The 22,563-nt window shown below is 35.7% G+C and overlaps 1 protein-coding gene and 1 pseudogene across 19 annotated transcripts in view; both read right to left on the reverse strand.

Annotated features, from left to right (window-relative positions):
- Nucleotides 1-22,563, reverse strand: part of PPFIA2 (PTPRF interacting protein alpha 2) — a 468,314-nt gene that overhangs the window by 311,890 nt on the left and 133,861 nt on the right. For 3 of the 19 annotated variants that reach the window (XM_072772921.1, XM_072772919.1, XM_072772918.1), the window contains exon 1: nt 1,732-2,163. The exons of the other annotated variants lie outside the window; for them this stretch is intronic. In XM_072772921.1, the coding sequence (XP_072629022.1) occupies nt 1,732-1,812 (81 nt within the window). In that variant the 5' untranslated portion in view covers nt 1,813-2,163. Of the gene's footprint in view, nt 1-1,731; nt 2,164-22,563 lie in introns of those variants that run through there. 19 annotated transcript variants of the gene reach the window in all.
- Nucleotides 10,285-14,690, reverse strand: LOC140603218 (small ribosomal subunit protein eS10 pseudogene; annotated as a pseudogene).

Raw genomic sequence — 22,563 nt, forward strand, 5'->3', positions numbered from 1 at the left:
TGTCTTCATGCCTTAAAACCTATATTTTTTTTCTTCCTTCTCTTCTACCCAACACAAAAACAAACAATAACAACAAAAAGTTAAACACAGAAATTCCCTGTTATCATAAATGTCAAGATCAAAAATCACTTTATGAATTAAAAATGTGGAACAGAGTTCATATTTGTCAACATTTCTATTTTATCCAAATTCCTAGAGTTTTTACACAGACCGTTATAATATCAACAACAAAAAAATGAGTGTTTAAAAATCATTCCAGTGTGTTTTCAAAGAAAATCACCTGCCAAGAAAGGTGTCAGCAAGATCTTTACTGAGGAATTGTAGAAAGCCTATGTCATGACTGAGCATATGGAATTTACTGACCCTTAAACTTTAAGAGACTGAACTAGAATACTTAATGTCAAAAGCTGCCCCAAAGAGCCAGACTACAGGATATTGTAAAGGGTGTTTATATCTCAGTGTACGGAGAAGAAAAAAAAAAAAGTAATAATTCTGTAGACAGCCCCAGGGCACTTGCATTTTGAGTCACTGCCACAATAAGCAGATCGCCACTGGAAGTGAATATATTCTGTAACAGCACAGACTTGCACCATCACTAGACATCAGTGTAAAGCAAGAGAGGCAACAGGATTAAAAATAGAAGTATAAAAAAGGGAGAGAGATAGAGTAATTATTTTTGCTGCTTATAGTTTGCAAAGGTAAGAGGCGTTAATAAATAGGATGTGCATCTATTCAGAGCCCTCTTTTAAAATAATTCTATCTCGACTACATTAATCCTCTAGGTCTTTATATTTTTTTTTCCAGAACATTACAACTATATACCTAAAATGATTAAATGCCAAGCTGTTTATTTTCCCATAAAGTAAAATACACAGACAGAAGAGGTTCATTTTCATTTTCCCTTTTCATGTAATGATGATATGACTAAATTACAAAGTAAACCTTAGTACTAGAAGATACAGTTTGAGGATAAAAATGAGGAAGAATCTGATTTAGTTTAGACTTAACCATTTTCTAGATTGATGACTGATTTATTCACAGGCAATTGAAATACAGTTTAGTAGGTAACAGCTTTGTAACTCTTATTCATATTTATATTATAAATCATTTTGACTTTCTGATAACACAGAAAATCTTCCATCTTAATGAGTTTCTACTTTATCTCAAATACTAAAGCATACTAAACGTGGTACTTAAACCTCTTATATTACTGTTGCTCATATATTGCACATGTAAAAAATTAAATAACAGAAATTTTGTTATGCTATGTATATAAAATATAAAATGTTTTTCTAAGCCCAGAGGAGACAGTGTTCAAAGTTCCATAATATGTCTCTTAGTTCTATTCCCTCTGTAATATATAAGAGAAGTTAACTCTGTAATGTTCACCATATGAGAGCCATAAATAACAATATCAGGAGACACATCTCATAAACCCTCAAGGATGATACAGTAGCAATTTTTAAAAACCCTGTGAAAAAATAAATAAATAAAAACCCTGTGAAAATTAAGTGTTCATTATTATTTTGCTTGAATTCACAGAGAATCCTAGTGCCATACTATTTCCATATTTAAAAAAAATAGATTACACTGACATGCACATTATCCACTTCTTACATCCTCTTTAACACTTTCACACTCTGCAGTTTTCCTTTGCTTTTATGCCCTTTTATTAAAAGTTTGACTATACATTAACTTCCTAAGTAGTGAAGCCATTTAAAACACACTTACTTGGAAAGTATAAAACCGGGTCCCATTAGGAGGATGCACTTTGGGGGAGCCAGAAACGGTGTTCATATCCGAGAAAATCATTTCTGATCACAGAGACAATATAATCCACAAGGAGCTACAGATGCAGAGCAGAGAGCTTAGCGTACAGATAAATCCGTGCATGCATTGAGGGAGGCTAGAGGGTAAAATGAAATCTGTCCCATCCTTCATAGATACACAGTGATAGCATTTTGAATCTTTCTCCTACGTTTGCAATCTAAGCTGAAAGGTTATCAGCCACCGACCTTTTGTGCAGCGAGTTCTTTAAAACATAAAATGGTTTTTTTGAAAAATTAAAACACAGAAGCGAAAAAGCAAGAAGCAACAATAAATGGAGCTTGTGCAGAATCTGGCAGTGCTGTGGACCTGCCCATCTGTTCTCAATGATAATCACCTCCCTCCACCACAGTCTAGCAGAGTGATTATGCTAAATATCCTGGTTAACCAATAACATACAGTTTCATTTCAGGGAAGCATGCACAGTGTAATTCAGAGGACCTCTTCTGACTAACCTGAAGCATGTTCATATGCTGTTTAAAGCCGTATTTAGGAACAAATTATTGTTCTATCACTCTCATTTCTGTATGTTTCTCTTTGTTACTCCCAGTCTATTCAGCAAGATTTTAGACTTTTGTACAGATCCTTTTCTTTCAACATGAAGAGTTCTTTTTAAATTTATAGATCAAAACATATTATAACCTGGCTAGAACATTAAGGCTCAAGGCATACGATTCAGTAAAGCCATACAATACTAGGAACATTATCAAATAAAATGCACAAAATATTTCTACTTTTCCAAACTCTTAAAGAACATCACAATATGGGCATAATCGAGACTCTCCTTCCCCCAGTTTAACTCAAAAATTCACTAAGTTTCACAATTAATGACTTAGGAAGCACAATACACTTGTTTTAAAAAGTCAAAACTTTATCTCTCGTATATAGAAAACAAATTTAAAAAAATCTTTTGTATACATGAAGATTTTTTTCACTCAATATCCAAAAACATTAACTGCAAAGATCTAGACTACACTGCAAATCATGTTCATTTTTTATGTCTTTTAACACAAATTATTCAGTCTGTAAAAAAGATCATATTCAGATGACTTTACACTTTTTAGAGGTAAAAATAAATGCTCCATTTACACATGGTTCAAAGGTGGAGACTTCAGGAGAACAGAGATGAGAATGAGCCAAAAGTGGTGTCTTTGTAAATGTACCTAAGATGGCAGTTATACATAATTAAGAACCAGGAACCACCTGCTTTGAACCTGAAGACTATAATAAAGAAAATGATTATGATGGGCTCTCAAAACTTAAATTATTATTCATTTATATCTTTTATTCTCCAATTATGATTCAAATTTACAATATCAATGAGGAAGAAGCAGAAAGAGGATTCTTAATTCCTTAGATAGTCCCACACTCTGGTAAATTCAGCAAGTAGGTAGTTATTTACCCAGCAAGCTGCTAAATAAACAAGAAGGTGATTTTTTTTAAGAAGATGATTTTTAAACAAATGTTTAACTTGAGAATAATTTTAAATTTATGGAAAAGTTGTAGAGATGGAACAGAGAATTCCCATATACCACTCACCCGATTTCCCTAATTGTTAACATCTTACATTACTACGGCATATTTTTCAAAACTAAATAACTGATATTGGCAAATTATCATCAAATAAACCCCAGGCTTCACTTGGATTTCACTAGTCTTTCTGTTAATGTCTCTTTTCTGTTCTAGGTTCCAATCCAGGGTATCACATTTATTTAGTTTCCATGTCTCCCCAGTTTCCTCTGGTCTGTGACACCTTCTCAACTTTTCCTTGTTTTTCATGATCTTTAGAAGACTAACAAGTACTGGCCAAGAATCCCACAGGCTATCGTGCTCTGATGCCTATATTAATTTTATTTGATGTTTCCCTCATGATTTGACTTGAGCTGTGGGCTTGTGGGAAGAATACCACAGAGGCAAAGTGTCCTTCTCATCATATACTATCAATGAAGTGAGCTCATCCCATCATTATGGGAGTCCATGATATCCACATGTATTCCTAGTGATATTAACCATGGCTTGGCAAGGTGGTATTTGCCAGATTTCTCTACTGTAAAGTTACTATTTTTCTCCTCTCCATACTCTACTCTTTGGAGTTGGCCACTACGTCTAGTATATCCTCAAAGAAGTGACAGAAAGTGGTGAAATTAACCTTTACTTCCTGAGGAGGGTGGTGTTTATACACATTAAACAGAATTCATCTATAGAGAAGATTTGCCTTGTGTATAATTATTTTTTCAAGCTTTTACTTGTATCAGTATGGATTCAGATATATTAATTTTATACTTGGGGTTATGATAAAAAATATAATTTTATTTTGATGCTCAAATGGTCCCAGCTTTGGCCACAGAGAGCTCCTTGAGGTTGGCTCCTATTTCCCTTTGATGTGCTCCCGTCCTTTTGTTTTTTGAGCACTCAAATGACTATTTTTAAAACATTTGGGGGGGATCCCTGGGTGGCTTAGTGGTTTAGCGCCTACCTTTGGCCCAGAGTGCGATCCTGAAGTCCCGGGATCGAGTCCCGCATCAGGCTCCCTGCATGAAGCCTGCTTTTCCCTCTGCCTGTGTCTCTGCCTCTCTCTCTCTCTCTCTAGGTCTATCATGAATAAATAAATAAAGTATAATTTTTTTTTCTCCTGCAGGAATTACCCTGTTGCTAAAACTATTAACTATATCTCTACCACTGCAATTTAAGTTGAAAAAAACATGTTTTCTTTTTTCATGATTATTTAAGCAGCCATAGTACTATATTTTTCAAAATAATCCTTTTTTCCCTTCTGGTTTTTTAACCACATGGGATTCGTTGATTCTCAAATAAGTATATAAGCATACTAGTTTTGGTAATCCGTGATCTATGTGAACAATTTTGATTCTTCATACTCAAGGATACATGTTGGGATATTTCGTCCTGTGAGTGGTACCATGTAAGTCGTGCTCCTAAAAAAGCTATTAGTGGAAATAAATCTCAAAAACAACTGTGAAGTTTCTTCAGAACCCAGGTTTTTAAGGATTTTTTTTTCCAAATAGATTATGGTTCAAAAAAAAATCTCCATGTGTTTTATGCTTATCTGTTAATTAGTTCTGATATAATATAGACCAGACGATTCACTAGATTTCTTATTAAAGGGGCCAATAAATCAAATATTTCTGGTGTAATATTATATATTCCTGATATAATCTCATATATTTGCTGAATTTGCATCAACCAACAAACTATTTTAGCAATTCTGAAACTTTCTGGCCAAGAAGAGTACAAGTTTTTCTTTTCCATAGTTTTTGTGTGGGGAGGGGAAAGAAGGCAGTATGAATTAATGTTGAAAGAAGCTGGAAGGATAAATAGTATTAACATATAACTATTTTAAATACAGTGCTTTACTCTAAATGTTGTGGAAATTATCAAAGCATACATTCCTTTCCAAACTTTTGTTTTCTAAGTGGGCTATTTATGATGACAGTAGATCATTGTTCTGAAGGTTTATTTGAAGACAACTCAACTTTCTTTCTCTGCCTGCTTAGCAAAAGTGAAAGTGGTGTCTATGTTTGAAAATTAAAAGGATGCAGAATCTCGCCCTGTCCATTGTGGTTGTAGAAGTCTGGTACTGTTTCCAGGCTCTAGAAGAATAATTATAAAAGATAGTCTCTGTCCTCATGGAACTTTAAATTTGGTGGGAAGGACATCAACTAGTAAGAGGTTATTAACTAGCAAGCAACTGAAATGCAGTTTAATAAGTGCTAATGACTGACTTCACGTAAAGGAGATTGAGTTTAATCTGAAAAGCACCTAATTCACAGGATATATCAAAGTGACCCTAGCAAGAGCAGGAGGTTAAAGACTTTCCAAAGCGAAGGGTCAATGCATGAAAAGATACAGGTTGTCACAGAATGTTTTGGGAAATATGGCTGAAAACATTTCAGGGCATATGAGGTAACTCCGTTAGATGTGTTTTTCATAATAAGCGTTTTCTCAAGTGAAATTAGTAAAGAGATTTAGTCTGGTTAACACCCTATTTCTATGAACTCAAGTAAAGTCAGAACATTCTTGTCTCAAAAATATATGAAATGTAGAGACATATTTTCATACTTTTGGTTAGTATATTTTGACATCTTTCTTAAGTTTTCCAAATAGCTTTCCAAGATTTTTTGGCTTGTCAAGAAACTTCATTCTTAGTTTGATTGAGTTTAATTTATAATAAGACTATTTTAAGTATTAACTTGAAAGTAAAAAGTATACAGTATAATATTACTATGTGAAACAAAATTTAATGTGCTTATGGCAGCAGACATTAGTTTCTGGGCAATGTCTACCAACCATATAAAAGATAAATAACACGTCCATTTTAATTACTACACACAGACGACCCCCCCAAAATCTCTCAAGATACATCTTTTCTCCAGAGAGGTAAATTAAGAATATTAACTCTAGAAAGTTTAATTTCAGCTATTTCAACCACTTGAATTTTTACAGAAAGAAATTGAAGATGAAAAAGTAAAAGGATAACTCAATTACACTTTCTTAAAAATGAGTAAAATAAAAGTCCTGAAGCCAGACGCTTGTTCTTAATAGACTTACGGAGAAGATTCCCAGAAGTCATCTAATATATCCTTCAGCCTCTGAGAATAATTACTCTTAAGCCTTCTGAAATGTATGTTATCAGCTTGGTTTTATAAAAAGTTCCAAAAAAAATATTTTAGAGCCTACTATGTCATATACTGCCAGGAAGATTCAGCTAACACATTTTTTATAGCCTTTCAATAGAACTTTTTAAATAAATAACTGTTAGATATATTCCGCTTCAAGACAACCAATTCAATACATCTTTTCTTTTGTTCATTTATGGGTATTGGATAAGTAGCTCAAAACTTTGTTAGAGTGATAAGAATTTGGAGAATTAAAGAAATACACTGAGAGGACTGTTCATTTGCTGTTAGTTCCTGATAAATGCTCAGAGGAAAAAATGCCATACTGGACAAAGAACAGGAAGAGCAAGAGAGAGGAAGAGAGAGGGAGGGAAGGAGAAAGGGAAGGAGTGAGGGAACAGAGGAGAAGGAGGAGGAGGACAAGAAGGAGAGATATCACTACAATTTACACCATCACACTATAGGATAACAAAGAATTTTCTAGCCAAGCATTCAGTTAGAAGTCATGCCAGATGGAGTGAAATTTGCAGTCCAGATGGGCAATACATCCTAGTGATCCATATGGATGGCATGTGGAAGCTAGTTAGGTACATATTGCCAGCTAGATTATCTATCTTATCTATCTACTAAATATATATTCATATTTATGCACCTCTAACTATATTTGCTTCGTTCTCTTCATGATTTCTATAAGATTCAGCAAAGATGACCCTATCTAGATAGCCAACACTCTAAGTTTACACCCAGCCTCTGAGTCTTCTTCTTGACAGTCACAGCTGGTTGTATACAAGTCTGTAGGGTTTGTACATTCACTCATTTATTCATTCATTTATTCAACAAGTTTTTATTGAGAAGCAATGCAGTGCCAGACACCTGTTATAGTTAGAATAGAAATGAAAGGCAGGTGAAGTGAGAGGAAACACTGCATTTGTAGCAAGCCAATGAGATACTCCATCCAACAGTATAATCAATTCTCACAGTGAGATCTTGCATTGGAGGATCCCAATTAAAAAACAACAACCAACAAAACTTCTAAACCTCAGACTTTCTTCCAAGTTCAAGAGATTCATTTTAGCTACCTAACCATTCATTGAGAGTGTCTCAAATAAAGACAGTACTTAGAATCCTTTGTGATCCCTCAAGATTTGTAGTCACACAGGCTAAATACATTAATACAAATCAAGCATATTGAAATTCATCAGCTTCCACTTATAACAAGATGAAATTATTAAATTTGCCTTCAATCCACATCTTGATGATAATGTTTTTTAACATCATAAAATATTTATGTGTATGCATGTTTTGTGTGTGCATGATACATACATATGTATATATACATACATACACATATGTGCATATACATGCACAAGCATACCTACATATATATTGTCTTCAAAACTCAAATTAGAACATTTTAAAATGGTACCTTCTGTCCATACTCCTTCTTCTTCGCACTTTGGTTTCTCTTCGCTTGATTGACATTTTTTCACAAATATTTACATGTATTATAATAGCTCATAAACACCCTCATGCTTAAATCAAAAATACTATACTGTATGAACTTCAGGATTGAGTATTGCTTTGTTTTGGTCCTTCAACAGAAAAATACTGATTGATTGGAACTCTATAATTCTATGACACAATAATTTTACTATATTTCGTTAAGTTTATCTCACATCCTAAAATATACGTCACTAGCTTAGTTTTACAAAAATCACAGTAAAGTTCTATGACAGGATGTTACTCTTCATCTATCACTGTGAATACCAGATGCCTACATAGTTTAAGTTTTTATAACACCTGAAGGGATTTCTGAGTTCTGACTTTTATAAACATAAATAGAGTGAGTTGAGAAATATTGGGTCCATTCTATGGCATAAGAACTACATATGGACTAAACTTGGATGTGCCCTTCATGTTCTTTTTTTATTTTTTTTAAAGATTTTATTTACTTATTCATGAAGGACACAGAGGAGAGAGACAGAGGCAGAGACACAGGCAGAGGAAGAAGCAGGCTCTATGCAGGGAGCCTGATGTGGGACTCAATCCTCGGTCTCCAGGATCGCGCCCTGGGCCTAAGACAGGTGCTAAAGCACTGAGCCACCCAGGGATTCCCCCATGTTCTATTCTATAGTACGGTTCTGATATTAAGTTCACTTTTCCCTAGAAATTGGCGAAATTATTAGTCATTTTTGGCCAAGATTGCTACTCTGGATAAATCTATATTTTCATACTTTATTTACTGTCCAGTTTCCATATATGTCCTCTGTTACTATACTATACACTATAATCATTGCATCAGGATACAAAAAATTCTTGGTCACTAATAAAGAATTTTGAATTTGTTTTTTATATCAGGAAACATAATTTCTAAAGTTTGAAATGAAATAAGATACCTTAGTATGCAAAAGTTGTCTTATATAGAACTTCTTGTCTATACTAATAAGAACCAACACAATGCACAGCATAGAGTATACATCCAATAAATATTTGGGAAATGCTTGAAACAAATCATCCTCTGGCTGTTTTGCTTCTCTCTTTTTATGGGTTGTATTTTAATGGTAGTTATCTCATTTGACTTTCTGACTAGCCCTGAGAACTAAAAAATGCTTATTTTTATTCCCAGATTCTTACAGTTAATTTGTGGTATATTTAATATTCAAAGTGTGGGCTGAAGGCACTGCTTCCTACATAATAATAGTCAATTCGTTGGCGAAGGATGCCTGGGTGGCTCAGTCAGTTAAGCATCTGACTCTTGATTTCGGTTCAGGTCATGAACTCAGGTTCGGGCGATTGAGTCGCACGTTGGGCTCCCTGCTCAGCGCAGAGTCTGCTGGTCCCTCTCCCCGTGCTCCTCCCCCTGTTCATGCTCTCACTCTCTCAAATAAAAAATAAATAAATAAATAAATAAATAAATAAATAAATAAATAAGATTTTTAAAAAATTAGTCAAGTTGTTGGCAAATAAATGAGTAAAAAAAGAGAATGTACAACTCCAGATATTTTAACTACCAACCCATATTGTTTGTATTAAATAATCCTGCCTAGTAGTTTAGAAAACAGATTTTTAAAAATAGCAGTTTAGGCATCCCTGGGTGGCGCATGGGATCCCTGGGTGGCGCAGCAGTTTGGCACCTGCCTTTGGCCAGGGTGTGATCCTGGAGACCCGGGATCGAATCCCACGTCGGGCTCCCAGTGCATGGAGACTGCTTCTCCCTCTGCCTATGTCTCTGCCTCTCTCTCTCTCTCTCTCTGTGACTATCTTAAATAAATAAAAATTAAAAATAAAAATAGCAGTTTCAAAAATATACTTTAAAAATATAAAATAGATTGGAAAATAACTTTGCAAACTTACATGTATCCACTCACTCAAATGTACATACAGATAAACTCATCTCCATCACCCATTCAGAGAGTATTGGGGGAAAATCACATTAAAGACAAAGAAGAAAGGTATGTTTTTAGCAGGCCGAGCAGATATCCTAATGCTCTTCTTATAGTTCACTTCATGTTAAATACTTTGTTTACACCATCTCAGAAGATATAGGTTTAACTGATAGGGTAAGAGGAAGAGAAGAGTCATGATAGTGACCAATTCTATGCAAAGGCTTTTAGGAAAAGGTTAACATAGCTATCTTGGAATAATAGAACATTTAAAAAATGTTAATTTATATGGATGGACACTCCGCTCACAATCCCAAATTTAAGATTAGAAAGATTACAAAATTACAGAAACAAAGGCAATATTAGTCAAAACTGAGTAGTAGACTGAAGCAATCTTCAGACTATCATTTCTTAATCTTTAAGCTCTCTATTACCTCAGTTGCCATGGTAGCAAGCACTTTATTTTCTCCTTAATTTTACTTTTTCCAAGAATTGCATTTGAAAGACAAAGCCAATCACTATCCTGTTTTATTTTCATTAAAAGCAAGAATAATAGCTCAATAGTTGCCATTTATTGAATAATATTACAGGGAAGCCAGACTTGGTTTTTATAAAACCCTCTGAAGGAGGTATTTATTCCTCAGTTATATATAAGGAAACAAAGTCTTAGAGAAATAGAAGTTGTCCAAGATCACACTTAGACAATTAGGAAAGTCCCATCATTTGAAACCAGGTCTAGCTGATGACAAAACCACAGAAGCAGGTTTGGGAAAAATTCAGTTGCTCAATTTTGCACATGTTGAGTTTGAAGTTTCTATTAGTCATCTAAATAGAGATGTCACGTTGGCAGTTGAATATACAAATCTGGAGACCACATTAGCATGCAGACAGAAAACCAAAAAACTGGAATGAAGTCATCAGGAAGTAAATGCAAATAGACAAGAGCAGTGGCCCAAACCCAAGCCCTAGGGCACTCCAACAATAAGAGTCCTGAGCCAACAGAGGAGAATGAGTAAGAACAAATCAATGAAGTGGGGTACAGGGAGACGAAGAGAGGGATGTATCCTAGAAGTCCAGAGATTAACATGAATCAAGTAGGCAAGAGTGATCATCTCTGTCAAATGCTGCTGCGAGAGCAATTAAGACAAGGAACACTGGCCACTAGATTTAGCACTGTGGAGGCTGGCGTTAGCAGGTGGTTGGGAGAAAAGCCTCTTCTTTGGCTCTGGCTATGGATTCATTCAACATAAAAACAATCTCCTCCAACTTTACTGAGGTGGCTGACACATCTATGACCAAATTCTCCTCTGAAGTGGAATTCAGTGGCTGACACAGCCTCAGCTTTCTTGTTGGCACCAGGGCTTGGTCTGGAGGTGTAGCTGTCAGCTTCCCCTTGCGTGAGTCTTGCCCGTTGCTCTCCCTCTGGACTTTTGGGCTGTGGCCTGCCAGTATCAGGATGGTGTGGTGCAGAGTGGCAGGCCCAGTCCCAGGTGGCATGTGGAGGTCATCGCAGAGACACTGCAGACCTTTCCCAGCAGAAATGTTTCTAGGCAAATTGTTCCTTTATATAGCTTCATGATTTGAGAGACTGCGTGACCCTCATGATGTGAAGATTGGGCACATTCTTGTCTTCCAGCTCAGGGTTTTTAGGCATGTGGACGTCCCTCTCAGCCACCATCGTTCCCTCCTTGAAAAGGAGTTCATACATGGCAATACGGTTCTTTTTGGGCATCAACACCTTGGTGGCTGCTACGTCCCCAGGGCCGGGGCTGGAAAGAAAGGGGCATGCATGGCACTCGAAAAGCCTCACTGATATAAATTTAAAATGAAATGGGAGGAGAGGAATTGAAGACAGTGTGTTTATACCATACTTTTAAAGCATATTTTTGTAAAAGGAATCAAATAAATGGGACACTAGCTGACAAAGGAAGGAAGGAGAGAAATTACAAAAAGTTGTGCTTACGGGAAAGGGTCCAGGATAAGGTAAAAAATTATGAGGTGGGATAGAAAGGGATGAATTTCTGAAGCAGTGTCCTTCAGTCTGTGACAGGAGATAGAATCTATGCAAGAAAGACTGACTTCAGAGGGAAGATAAAAGGTGGGAAGACAGAGCATGTGGGTTCCCTGGCTGGTAATTATAGTGCGGGGAGTTTGTGTAAGTGCTCAGGAACTTAGGAAGCTGAGACATTCACTGACAGTCAGGTTAGGGAAGGGAGTATTGAATGTTTGAAGTGAGAGAATGGTAAGAAAGTGTCATGTAAATGAGAGAGAGAGAATATTAAAATATGCCTGTATTAAAGAACACAGCTTAGATATACAAACAAATCCATTGATTTTCACTCCCTCAATTAAGGGCTGTGGCTATGAATGGGTGTGTTGCTAGAAGCTAGTTTTTTCCAGCAAGGCAGAAAGCACTTTAGACTGCATGCTCTGGGGAGGAGGCCATTCCACAGACTGATAACAGAAGGGCCAAAGGGGATGAGTCACTCATGCCCAGTTCAGTCTATGAGACTCATCTATCAGGGAAGCCATTTCTTCCTGGAGGAGTACAAATTAGGCCAGAAATACTACTCTAATGGGAGTCCTGCCACCTGGAGTGGAAGAGAAGGTGTTCCCCAGAACATGACTTCCCTTTCTCCCATTCACATGTTCTCTTATTCTCACCACATTTTTTCTTAGACATCATGAAAATAAATATCGCTGGACCAAGGTTTGTCCCAATCTATCAGCCAATTCCTATTTTCAGTCTCTCCAAACCTAACCAAGAATCCACAGTCTACTGTATCTTTCATTCTCTTGCCAATACCTTCAGCCTATTTTCTTAAGATACTTTTGTTTGACCCACTCAGTAAATAGTTGTCTTAATCCGATTCCCCAGCTTCTCTGAGCCGATGTGTGTTGTTGGAGCACATCAGACCATCGATGTGCCGACAAGCTCGCCATCCTCAACCTCAACTGGTACTGCCTGGGCCCCACCACCCCAGCAGTCCAATAAACCTTTCTCCAGTCTGGCAAGGCCTCTCTTCACTGCTTCCTCACTTATTCGCTGTGGAGTCACAGCTGGTTGCTTCAAACTGAAATTCTTTGCCTTACAATCTCACATGTATTTGTCCCTCTCCTCTCTTTTTCTCTCATCTCAAAGTCTGAGACTGATGCTTCCACTTGAATTTTGTCTCAAGGAGAAAGGGAGGCTTCCTGGCAACTTTAAGTCTAGGAGGATGTTCTTAGGCATCATTAGCAGTGTCTTGCAATCTCTTTTCTGAGAGACAGTCTCTTTTGTGGGTTTTCCATAATTCTCCCCATATATAGCACCCATATAGTTACTGGCTTCTCCAAACTTAGGTTGCTATAGACTATCTTCTAACATCACTTAAAATCCTAGATGATTAGAGATATAGAAGGCACTAGTGATCATTCAGTACAGTGGAATATTCTTAGTACCCTCTATGGTGCTTTAAAAAATACCAATGTTTGGGCCTCACCACTAGTGATTTTTGATTTAATTAGTTTAAGGATGCCAAAACAGTATTTTTCTAAATCTCCCCAGGACTTTTTTTTTTTTCAGTGTGCAAACAGGATTAAGGGATAGCTGATGTAGTGAATTCTTTTTTTTTTTTTTTTTTTTTATAGTCCAACTGAACATAAGAAAGATAAAAATGTCCTGCTTTTCTTGGTCATGCCATGAATCATTCTGAGCTAACTAGGACAGAGCTTCCCAGCAAGTGTGTTGCAAATAGATTACAGGTGTACTGAAGCAGCAGTCTCTCAGCTTCAGGGTGACTCGTTACATCCTGGGACTCCCAGAGCTCCCGCAATACTCAATACTAGGCCTGAGCACCCTGCTCCATCTACACTAATATAATGTAAAAATATGATCTCCTATTTGTGCTATAATGTGAATGAGATCGAGAAGCACTGATGTGGTATATGCTTATCCTCAAAGCCATTGGCTAATATTTCTTCTTTGAGAAGTCCATCTTTTCACCTTTTCTCCACTAAATTCCATTTTTAATGTTTCTTCTCTTGTCTAAGACCAGGTCATGTGACCAGTTGTGTGTTATCAGTATATCCTTCAGTCCAATAACTACATAAGGAATGAAAAGTTTAAACGCCACTTAGGGAAATAATCTCAGCAGAAATTCTTTCTAAATGAATGTGAATAAAAAATAAATAAATAAAAATAAATGAATGTGAATATTAGTGAATTATTAAAAGTTGTTATTATGTCCTGGAACACAACCTCCTAAGTGGAACTGTAGATATCTAAATGACTACGGTCAAGTCGCAGTTTTTCAGCTTGTTGATTACAAGGCCAAGGAGACACAGAATTAAGAGTTTATTATGTCATGATAAATTATGAGCAAGCATTAATTTCTTCAATTTATCTGCCTCATGCTTGACATTAACCATACATAAATAAATGAAAGGAACATAAATATTAACATTTCATAACAAACACAGAAATTCTTATTATAAATGCTTTGCTTTAATATAAAAAGGACCATAACCAGTAACATGACTATGGTGCCTTGGACAACATTATACACATTAGCAGCCCCAGTCATGCAAAATAAATATTAATTGGATTGAATTGATTAGAAGCAAGGAATTGAATAATTTTTTGAATTTTGATTGTATTATTATTCAAGCACCAACTCAGTACATGGGATTGAGCATCAAACAGATCCAAGCTCAAATCTCCATGCTTCTTCTTTCTTGTTGAATAAAGCTTTGACTTAGCTTCTCTGGGCCTCAGTTTTCTGAGAAGAGGGGATTAAAATAGGTTTTAACTCATTGGGGTTTTGTAAAAATTAAGTGAAAATGTATTTAAAGCACTTACTGTCATTATCACCTTCTCAGTACTCAGAATCCAAACCTATTTTCCAAATTTCTTTATTCTACCCATAGATTGTGTTGCATCTATTCTTTGCCCAATTATTTTCTGCTGCCTGAAATTTTCTTTTTACTCATACTCAAGATCCAACTCCAGTGCCCCTCACCTATGAAGTCTTACCAGTCCAGAATCCTTCTATCCTCATAAATTAGTCTGTCCTTCGTTGTGGCCCTTACTAAGGTCAGCAATAGGTGAGTTATTAGCATATTGGTGTGCTTGTCCACACACTTGGAACTGCTGGAGAGTGTGGACTATTCTCCACACAGCAGCCTATTGGTATTTATAAATATGTGAATCAGGCCATTCCATTCTTTTGCTCTCCACCCTCCAGAAGCTTCCTATCACACTTTGAAGAAAATACAAAGTCTCTTCTGTGACTTATAAAGCCATACGATTATTGATCCTGGCATTCTCTCCTCATGCCATCACAGCACTATATACTGTTCACTGCCACACGATCTCCTTGAAGTTTCCAAAATAAATGCCAATTAATACCATGAAGATCTACTGAGTACAAGCTATGAGTTGAATGCTATTCTAGGCATTTAGGATACACTGGTGAACACAAGAGACAGAACTCTTCTCTGCAGAGCTTTAACTGCAGTGAGAGAAAGAAACCACCAACACAATAAGTAAATTATATTGTATGTCAGAAGGGGATAAGTGCAATGGAAAGAAGTAGAGCAGTAGGGGTGGGACAGGAACTAGAGCAAGGGAAGAAGGATTAGATAGCTGTGACTTCAAATCCCATATTAAGCATGTTGTCTTCTTGGTATTGGCAACTGCTATTTCTTTTGCCTGGCTTTCTCCCCAGCCCACCCAATATTCAAATGGTTTCCTCCATCCATTACTTAAGGGTTTGCTTAAATGTTATTAGCACTTAAGAAAGTCCTTATCTACAGAGAAGGTAAAAAGTATGACTGGCTCTTACACTGCAACTCTATTCCCTTAGTCAGCTTTATTTTCTCCATTGCCCTATTTGTGAAAAATCATACTTATCCATTTTATATGAGAATATTTTTTTTTGTTTTATTAACTCTTACATTCATTCCCAGTGCTTAAGGGGTCAGTGCAGTAGATTTGTAAACTGAGGTTAATCATGCATATTAGATATATAACTTTTTAACCTAAGTGGTCACAGAAGTTATAAAAGCAGTTCACAAAAAAATAAAAAATAAAAAAAATAAAAATAAAATAAAAGCAGTTCACCCAAGGGATGCCTGGGCTAAGCATCTGCCTTCAGCTCAGATCATGATTCCATGCTGAGTCCTGCACTGAGCTGCTTGCTCCCCACCCCCAACCAGCACCTGGAGCCCCATCAAGCCCCACCCACCTTGAGTCTGGCCTGGAGCCCCCTCCCCAAAATCTGTCTATCTGCTCAAGTGAGGTCTGAGAGTCTGCACCTCTTCTGCCCCTCCCCCTTTTCTCTCTCCCTCTCTCAAATAAATATATAAAATCTAAAAAAAAAAAAAAAAAAAGCAGTTCACCCTAATGCCACAACAAACAATAATCAGTTGTTTTTTTTTTCTCACCCTTTGATTTTCTACCTGGATATGGCCTGATTTGTAGATATTTATATATTTCTTAATATATATGCCACATTTATATATAAACATACATATGCATATGTGTACATACATATGGCATATATATATGTGTATATATATATACACATATATGCATTGAACAGTGAATGGAACTAGTTAATATCTCTGATATATATACTTCAAGATATTTTAAAAATCTGTTATTTCCTTTTTGAGAATGTCATAAAAGTTTCTATTACAAGAAATTTGAGTATGATCTTCATTACTTTTGCAATTCAAATGTTAAAATGTTTTTCTGGCAACTTTAGTGTTTCTACCAAAGGAATAACAGGTAAATGCATGGTGAGATCCATATTATTTTAAAAGATTTCATTTATTTATTCATGAGAGACAAAGAGAGAGAGACAGATATACAGGTAGAGGGAGAAGCAGGCCCCCCTGCAAGAGGCCCAATCTGGGACTTGATCCTGGACCCCAGGATCATGCCTTGAGCCAAAGGCAGACACTCAGCCGCTGAGCCACTCAGGTATCCCGGTGAGATCCATATTTTAATTAAGTACTCATTAAAGCTTAATATTCACAATACAAAGTATAATTTTCATTATGACAATGAACAAAATAAAATAAACCATTTAAAAAGAAAACTGGTAAAGATAACTTCATTAGAGAAATGGAAAAAGAAAAACTTTATTGAAAGAGGATAAAGCAGAAACATATCAAAGATTAAATATCTCACAACTAAATCTATAACTTATATATCAAAGAAAAAGATTATGAGAGCTCTAAACAATAAGTTTATATGGTTCAAATTTTTTCTCTTGATCCAAAATGGAGCAGTAATGGGTCTCAACTACTGATTAGTTTTTATGATCCATAAGTTTTATTAATGTCACCAACTTTTGTACTTTGATAATTAGGCTATAACTAAAATCTAGAACTATAAAGATATAAACAAATGCCCAAAATTTCACATGAGAGCAAGAAAGATATAATCTGAGGCAGAGAATGGCCAATAAGCTTTATGAACTATTTTGCCTATTATTGATTTTAAACTGTTTTCTGTTTGGTGATGTAATGCTTTTTAGTCTCCAAAAATTATTCATAAAAGGCTGCGTCCATAAGAGTGTAGGGAAGGAAGATGATGGGGATGCTTCCATGCATGAGTTAAGCAGGTTCAAGCAAGCAGAGGGCAGATTCTGGTAGGAGTGGAAACAAGAGTATGTAATGGAGCCCAGGGCATGAATCAGAAGCAACAAGTCTGCTGCAAAATGGTAGGCAAATTTAAAATCTCCTTTTACATCTTTAGAAATGTTAAGGGCACCAAGTTACTCATAGTAAAGTAGATATATTATTTAGATATTAAATGGAAGAACTTAAGGACCGGTCATTTATTTGTTTGAAAAAATATATACATATATATCTGTGGGTGTGTGTGTGTTTGTATTGAGTTCTTAAAGCTGTATAAACTGCTGAGGATTCTACTGCGAACAAAACAGAAGAAAAAATAGTCTTTTCCTCATGGAGCTCTTCATGAGAAAGCAACATTTGAACAGAGATAGACTTGAGGTGAGAAATTAGCCCCGGAAGCATCAAAGAAAGAGGGTTTTGGGTAGAACAAAGAAGAAATACAAAGGTGATAAAGTGGTAGCATGCTCAGAGTAGAACTCCAGAACAAGCAGAGTGGTGTCCTCAAGCTGGGTACAAGAGCAAGAAAGCTCTAGATGATGAAGTCACAGTGAGAGCAGTAAACCAGATTATGGTGAATGTTACAGGGCATTAACTGGGCATTGGATTTTATTCTGAGTAAGAAGGGAAGCAGGGTGGAAGTAAGACTTTGGAAGGCCTTCACTGGAGGAGAGACATGATTAAGTGATTGATTAACATTTTAAAAGAATCATTCTGGCTTCTGAGTTAAAAATAAAGCATGGATAAACACCCAATAGTGGAATTACTAAATCATAGGGTAGCTCTATTTTCAATTTTTTGAGGAACCTTCATTCTGTTTTCCATAGTGGCTGCATCAGTTTGCCTTCCCACCAATTGTGCATGAGGCTTCCTTCTTCTCTACACCCTCACCAACACTTATTGTTTAAAGAGTCCTGGGAAATGAAGAAGGGCTAGAAAAACCCAAAAGGAGGGACCAATAAGCATTACACTAGGATTGGTGTTTGACCAGTAGAGCAGCCCACTCAGGCTCCTATCTAGCAACAGCAGCCTCTTTGTCCAAGCTGAGAACCTGGACAGCAAACCAGGTAGACTGAAAAAAGAGGTGGAATTTTCCTGGCAAACTAGATCAACCAAATCCACTTTGATGACCAATGAAGTCACCGGATGATATTCATGATGATGATGTTCAATCACATGAGTATCTTCCCATTCTGAGTTTAATGGAGGGCCAGAGCGGAATTATATATGTGCCTGTAATTCGATACAGGGCTCAATGCCAATATCCCAAATAATCTGGGAGTGCTAGATGTCAATGGGGTACAGTATAGGTCCTTTGAGTAAATGTTGCTATAATTCAGGGATTGGTACTTTCTTTTTCTAAACAGAATATATTTTATTTATTTTGTTTTTAATTTTAATCCTAGTGTAATTAACCTACATTGTTATATTAGGTTCATGTGTAAATTAGAATGACTTAACAATTCAATACATTACTCAGTGCTCATTATGGTTAAGTGTACTCTTTAATTCCCATCACCTACTTCACCCATCCCTCCACCCACCTCCCCTCTGGTAAGCACAAACAGAATATATTTTAAGTGAAATTATATAGGGGAGCCCAAGATAAAAGACATATAGAAGTGGAATTTCTTGATCTGTGTCAGAGATAACAGAATCAGAGTACTTGTTTAGAGTCTGCTGAAGTTACCCTTGAGGCATCTAAACAGAGTCCTGGGGCCTTGGTAAACATGACTTAAAAACACAGATTAATCTTAAAAAAAAAAAAAAAAAAAACCTTAAAAACAACCAGTTCAGAGGTAAAAATAATTGGCATTTGCAGAAGTCAAGGAAGGTTTGGGGAAAATGGACCTCAAAAAAAGTGTGCCCAGGTTGTCAATGCATTGTTTCCCTCTAGATATGCAAAATCTCCAAAACTAGTGACAGCATATTGAGGGTAACCAGGGATATCTAGCAATATGATTAAGTAAATTATAATTAAAAGGATGTGAAAAAGTTTATAGTTTAGAAGAAAACTAAACCTGATGTAAATAAGAATACACATATTCAGTGAGGTTTATCCATTTCAGAAACACATTAAGGTAAGGGGGTAAAAAAGATGCATTTAAGAGTTTAAAATTAAAAAAAGAAAAACAAGAGGGTGAGTATGCTCTTCCACAAGCACCTTGGGAAAGACAGAAGTTACAATGAAGAGGAGGCATGGTAATGAGCTTACAGTTGCAAAATTAATCTATTTTAATCAAATAGGAGATAAGCCTTCCCGCCAGCACTAAATGGAACTGTGAATAGGAAAGCAATCTTGTGGGGTCCCTCAAGAGAAATATTCTAGCTTATTTAGGGATGTGAGACTTTCAAGAGATATTCAAAATAGCGAAAACAGAGATGCTCAAAATGTATAGCACTAATTTAAAAGAGTAGACAAAAAGGAATCAGTGTCATGAGAAATACAAACTGGTTATTTATAAATGCTCATTAAATTAATGACTATCTTGGGCAATTTTAATAACCTAAAATGATATGCCATTAACTTCATCATCGACTACACAGAATTGGGACATTAATTTTTCTAAGGCCAAAAGATGTTTACAAATGTGAGCAGTTAAGTGATCTGCAAAGATGTCAGAGTAACTTACATTTGCAAAGTAAGACTCCCACTACAATCTGTTTCCAGACCGGGTATGCAGTATACCCACAATTGCATCCTATGGGCATGTGGATTCAGTTTCTAAAACCAGACATTCAAAAGAAGAACAAATGTCCTGATGATCTAGATATGTATCTGGATCTTTTCTTATATAAATTTGTTACCAAAAAACCTGACATAATGTGAAACTAACTCATTCTTTCCTTCTACTGGAATTACATAAATTATGTAATGGCAGGGAATTTTGTTTTGCTCACTGTTGTAACCTCAGCACTTAGAACAGAGCCTCACATAAGTCACAGCTCAATGAATGTTTGTTGAATGAATGAACACTGGTTAACATACACAAGCTACACTGACAATACCATTCCCTGGAAGTCAGTGAAAAGGCTCACCTGAAACAAGTTACTTTGCATAATAGAATTATAGACTTGCATAGGTAAGAGGCCCTAAAATGTATATGCACTTTTTACTCCCAAATTATAGACAATACACTGCATTTTGGGTGATGATAGAAACATAAAAACATTTGGTAATCAAAACAAATTGCAGGAGCTAAGGAACTGATTTTTCTAATTTTACCTAAGCCAATAATCATCAGCAGTGATTAGGGAAGGAGGAAAACCTTAAAATATGGAAGGGTGGCATTAGGTTTTGCTACTTAAATTAGAAGTAGGCCAAAGCAGGTTAAATCAAAACAAAACAAAACAAAAGTATATAATCAACAAGGAACCATGGGTAGTTAAAACTCAGTTTGCAGGTCATCCAAAAGAGAAACAAATATACCATTTTGAATTTTTAAAAGGCCGTGTGTGTGTGTGTGTGTGTGTGTGCAAAATGGAAGAGAGAAAAGGAAAACTCTGCATCCTAAATAACTCTGTTTATCATAGCTGCAACCAATCCCTGTATGAATTAGTATAATTATTCATTCAATATAAAATATAAACATAATAATTATTCATTCTTATATTCAAACAGTGGTATAATTTCTCCTTCTCATCAGTCCCAGATCTTTCTGTCCATAGTTTTATTACAAGGCTTATATCTATATTTCTTACATGACAAATTATTTGTATATTCATTTCCCTCAATTCACCATCAGTCCTCTTAAGAGCATGGATAATGGCTTATTCACCTCCAGCACTAATATTGATGGTTGGATCATAAAATGTGACAGAAAAATCTATATTTTTTTCTTTAGCTATAAATTGAGACTGTAAGCCTTAAAGACCCTTATTCCTAACTGTGTATTCTATGCTAAGAAAGTGTTGAAACAATATTTCTTTAATGGTTAACTGGAAAAACTCCTGATTGGAATAGTTATGGTTGTGAAGAACTACAGACATGAGGATACAGAGCATGTGTTACTATGATACGTGTTAGTTAAAAGCACTTATACAAAGATTTTTAAACAGTTAAAGTTAGATAAATCACAATACCAGAAACATTTTTGTGGAAATGAAATTATTATGTGTTAGCTACAAATATCATGTTTTTGAGTTTGGAGTCTATTTTGAATAGAGAAGTGTTAACCACATCCTTTTCCACCTAAGATGTGATGAAACTAAGACTGTGATATTGGGGGTAAAAAGGGCAAATTTTACTTAGTACTCTTTTATCTTCTGTAAACAAGGAAGCTACATCTGGGGCATTACTCAAATAACTGCATTTAACACACACACACACACACACACACACACACCCCACAAAGAAACAGTTTTCATTATTTTCTTGATCAGAACATTATGCCATCAATCCTTATAGTGAATCACTTGTCATATTATTTTGTACTAATTGGTCCACAATTAATATATCTTCTCCTTTCCAAGGGAAAAGATTCCATGTAAAATGTTGAATAGGAAGAAACAGGTGAAATGCAAGAGACAGGTGGTTTGGAAAAAATGGATCTTATTATCTATAAGTACTAAATATCAAAATACAGTCTTCCTAGATTCGTTGAAAACCATATGACAATCATAAGCAAACTTACAGATCCAGAAAAATACAGAATAGTTACATGCTCATTTCTTTCTTTATACCTCATATCTTAATTATTAATTTCTTAGGTTCAGAGCCAGACCAAATCCTATAATCTACACATTGTTTTAGCATTTGTCCCAGGTCATAATTTTATATACAATATCTAATTATGATAAGGGTGATGAGAAAATGTTTTAAGGAATTTCCTCTCCAAATTTTACTATAGACAGCAATCAGAATTAAGACAATGACATAGCCCTTTACTAATTCTGGGCTTTCTCAGAATTTTGATAGAAGTAAAAACTTCCAAGTCATATGTTATATCAATGAAAAAAATCTTCATTTAAAAAATCATTAAAAAATCTGGAAGAAGTTTGGCCACATGCAATTAACTATGCTATTAAAAAAATTTCAGAATAATTTAGTCTGTTAAAATGTTAATAATCGGGCAAATTTCATGTAGAATGAA

Source organism: Canis lupus, chromosome 13 (genome assembly GCF_048164855.1).
Source record: "Canis lupus baileyi chromosome 13, mCanLup2.hap1, whole genome shotgun sequence".
Classification (NCBI taxonomy): Eukaryota; Metazoa; Chordata; class Mammalia; order Carnivora; family Canidae; genus Canis; species Canis lupus.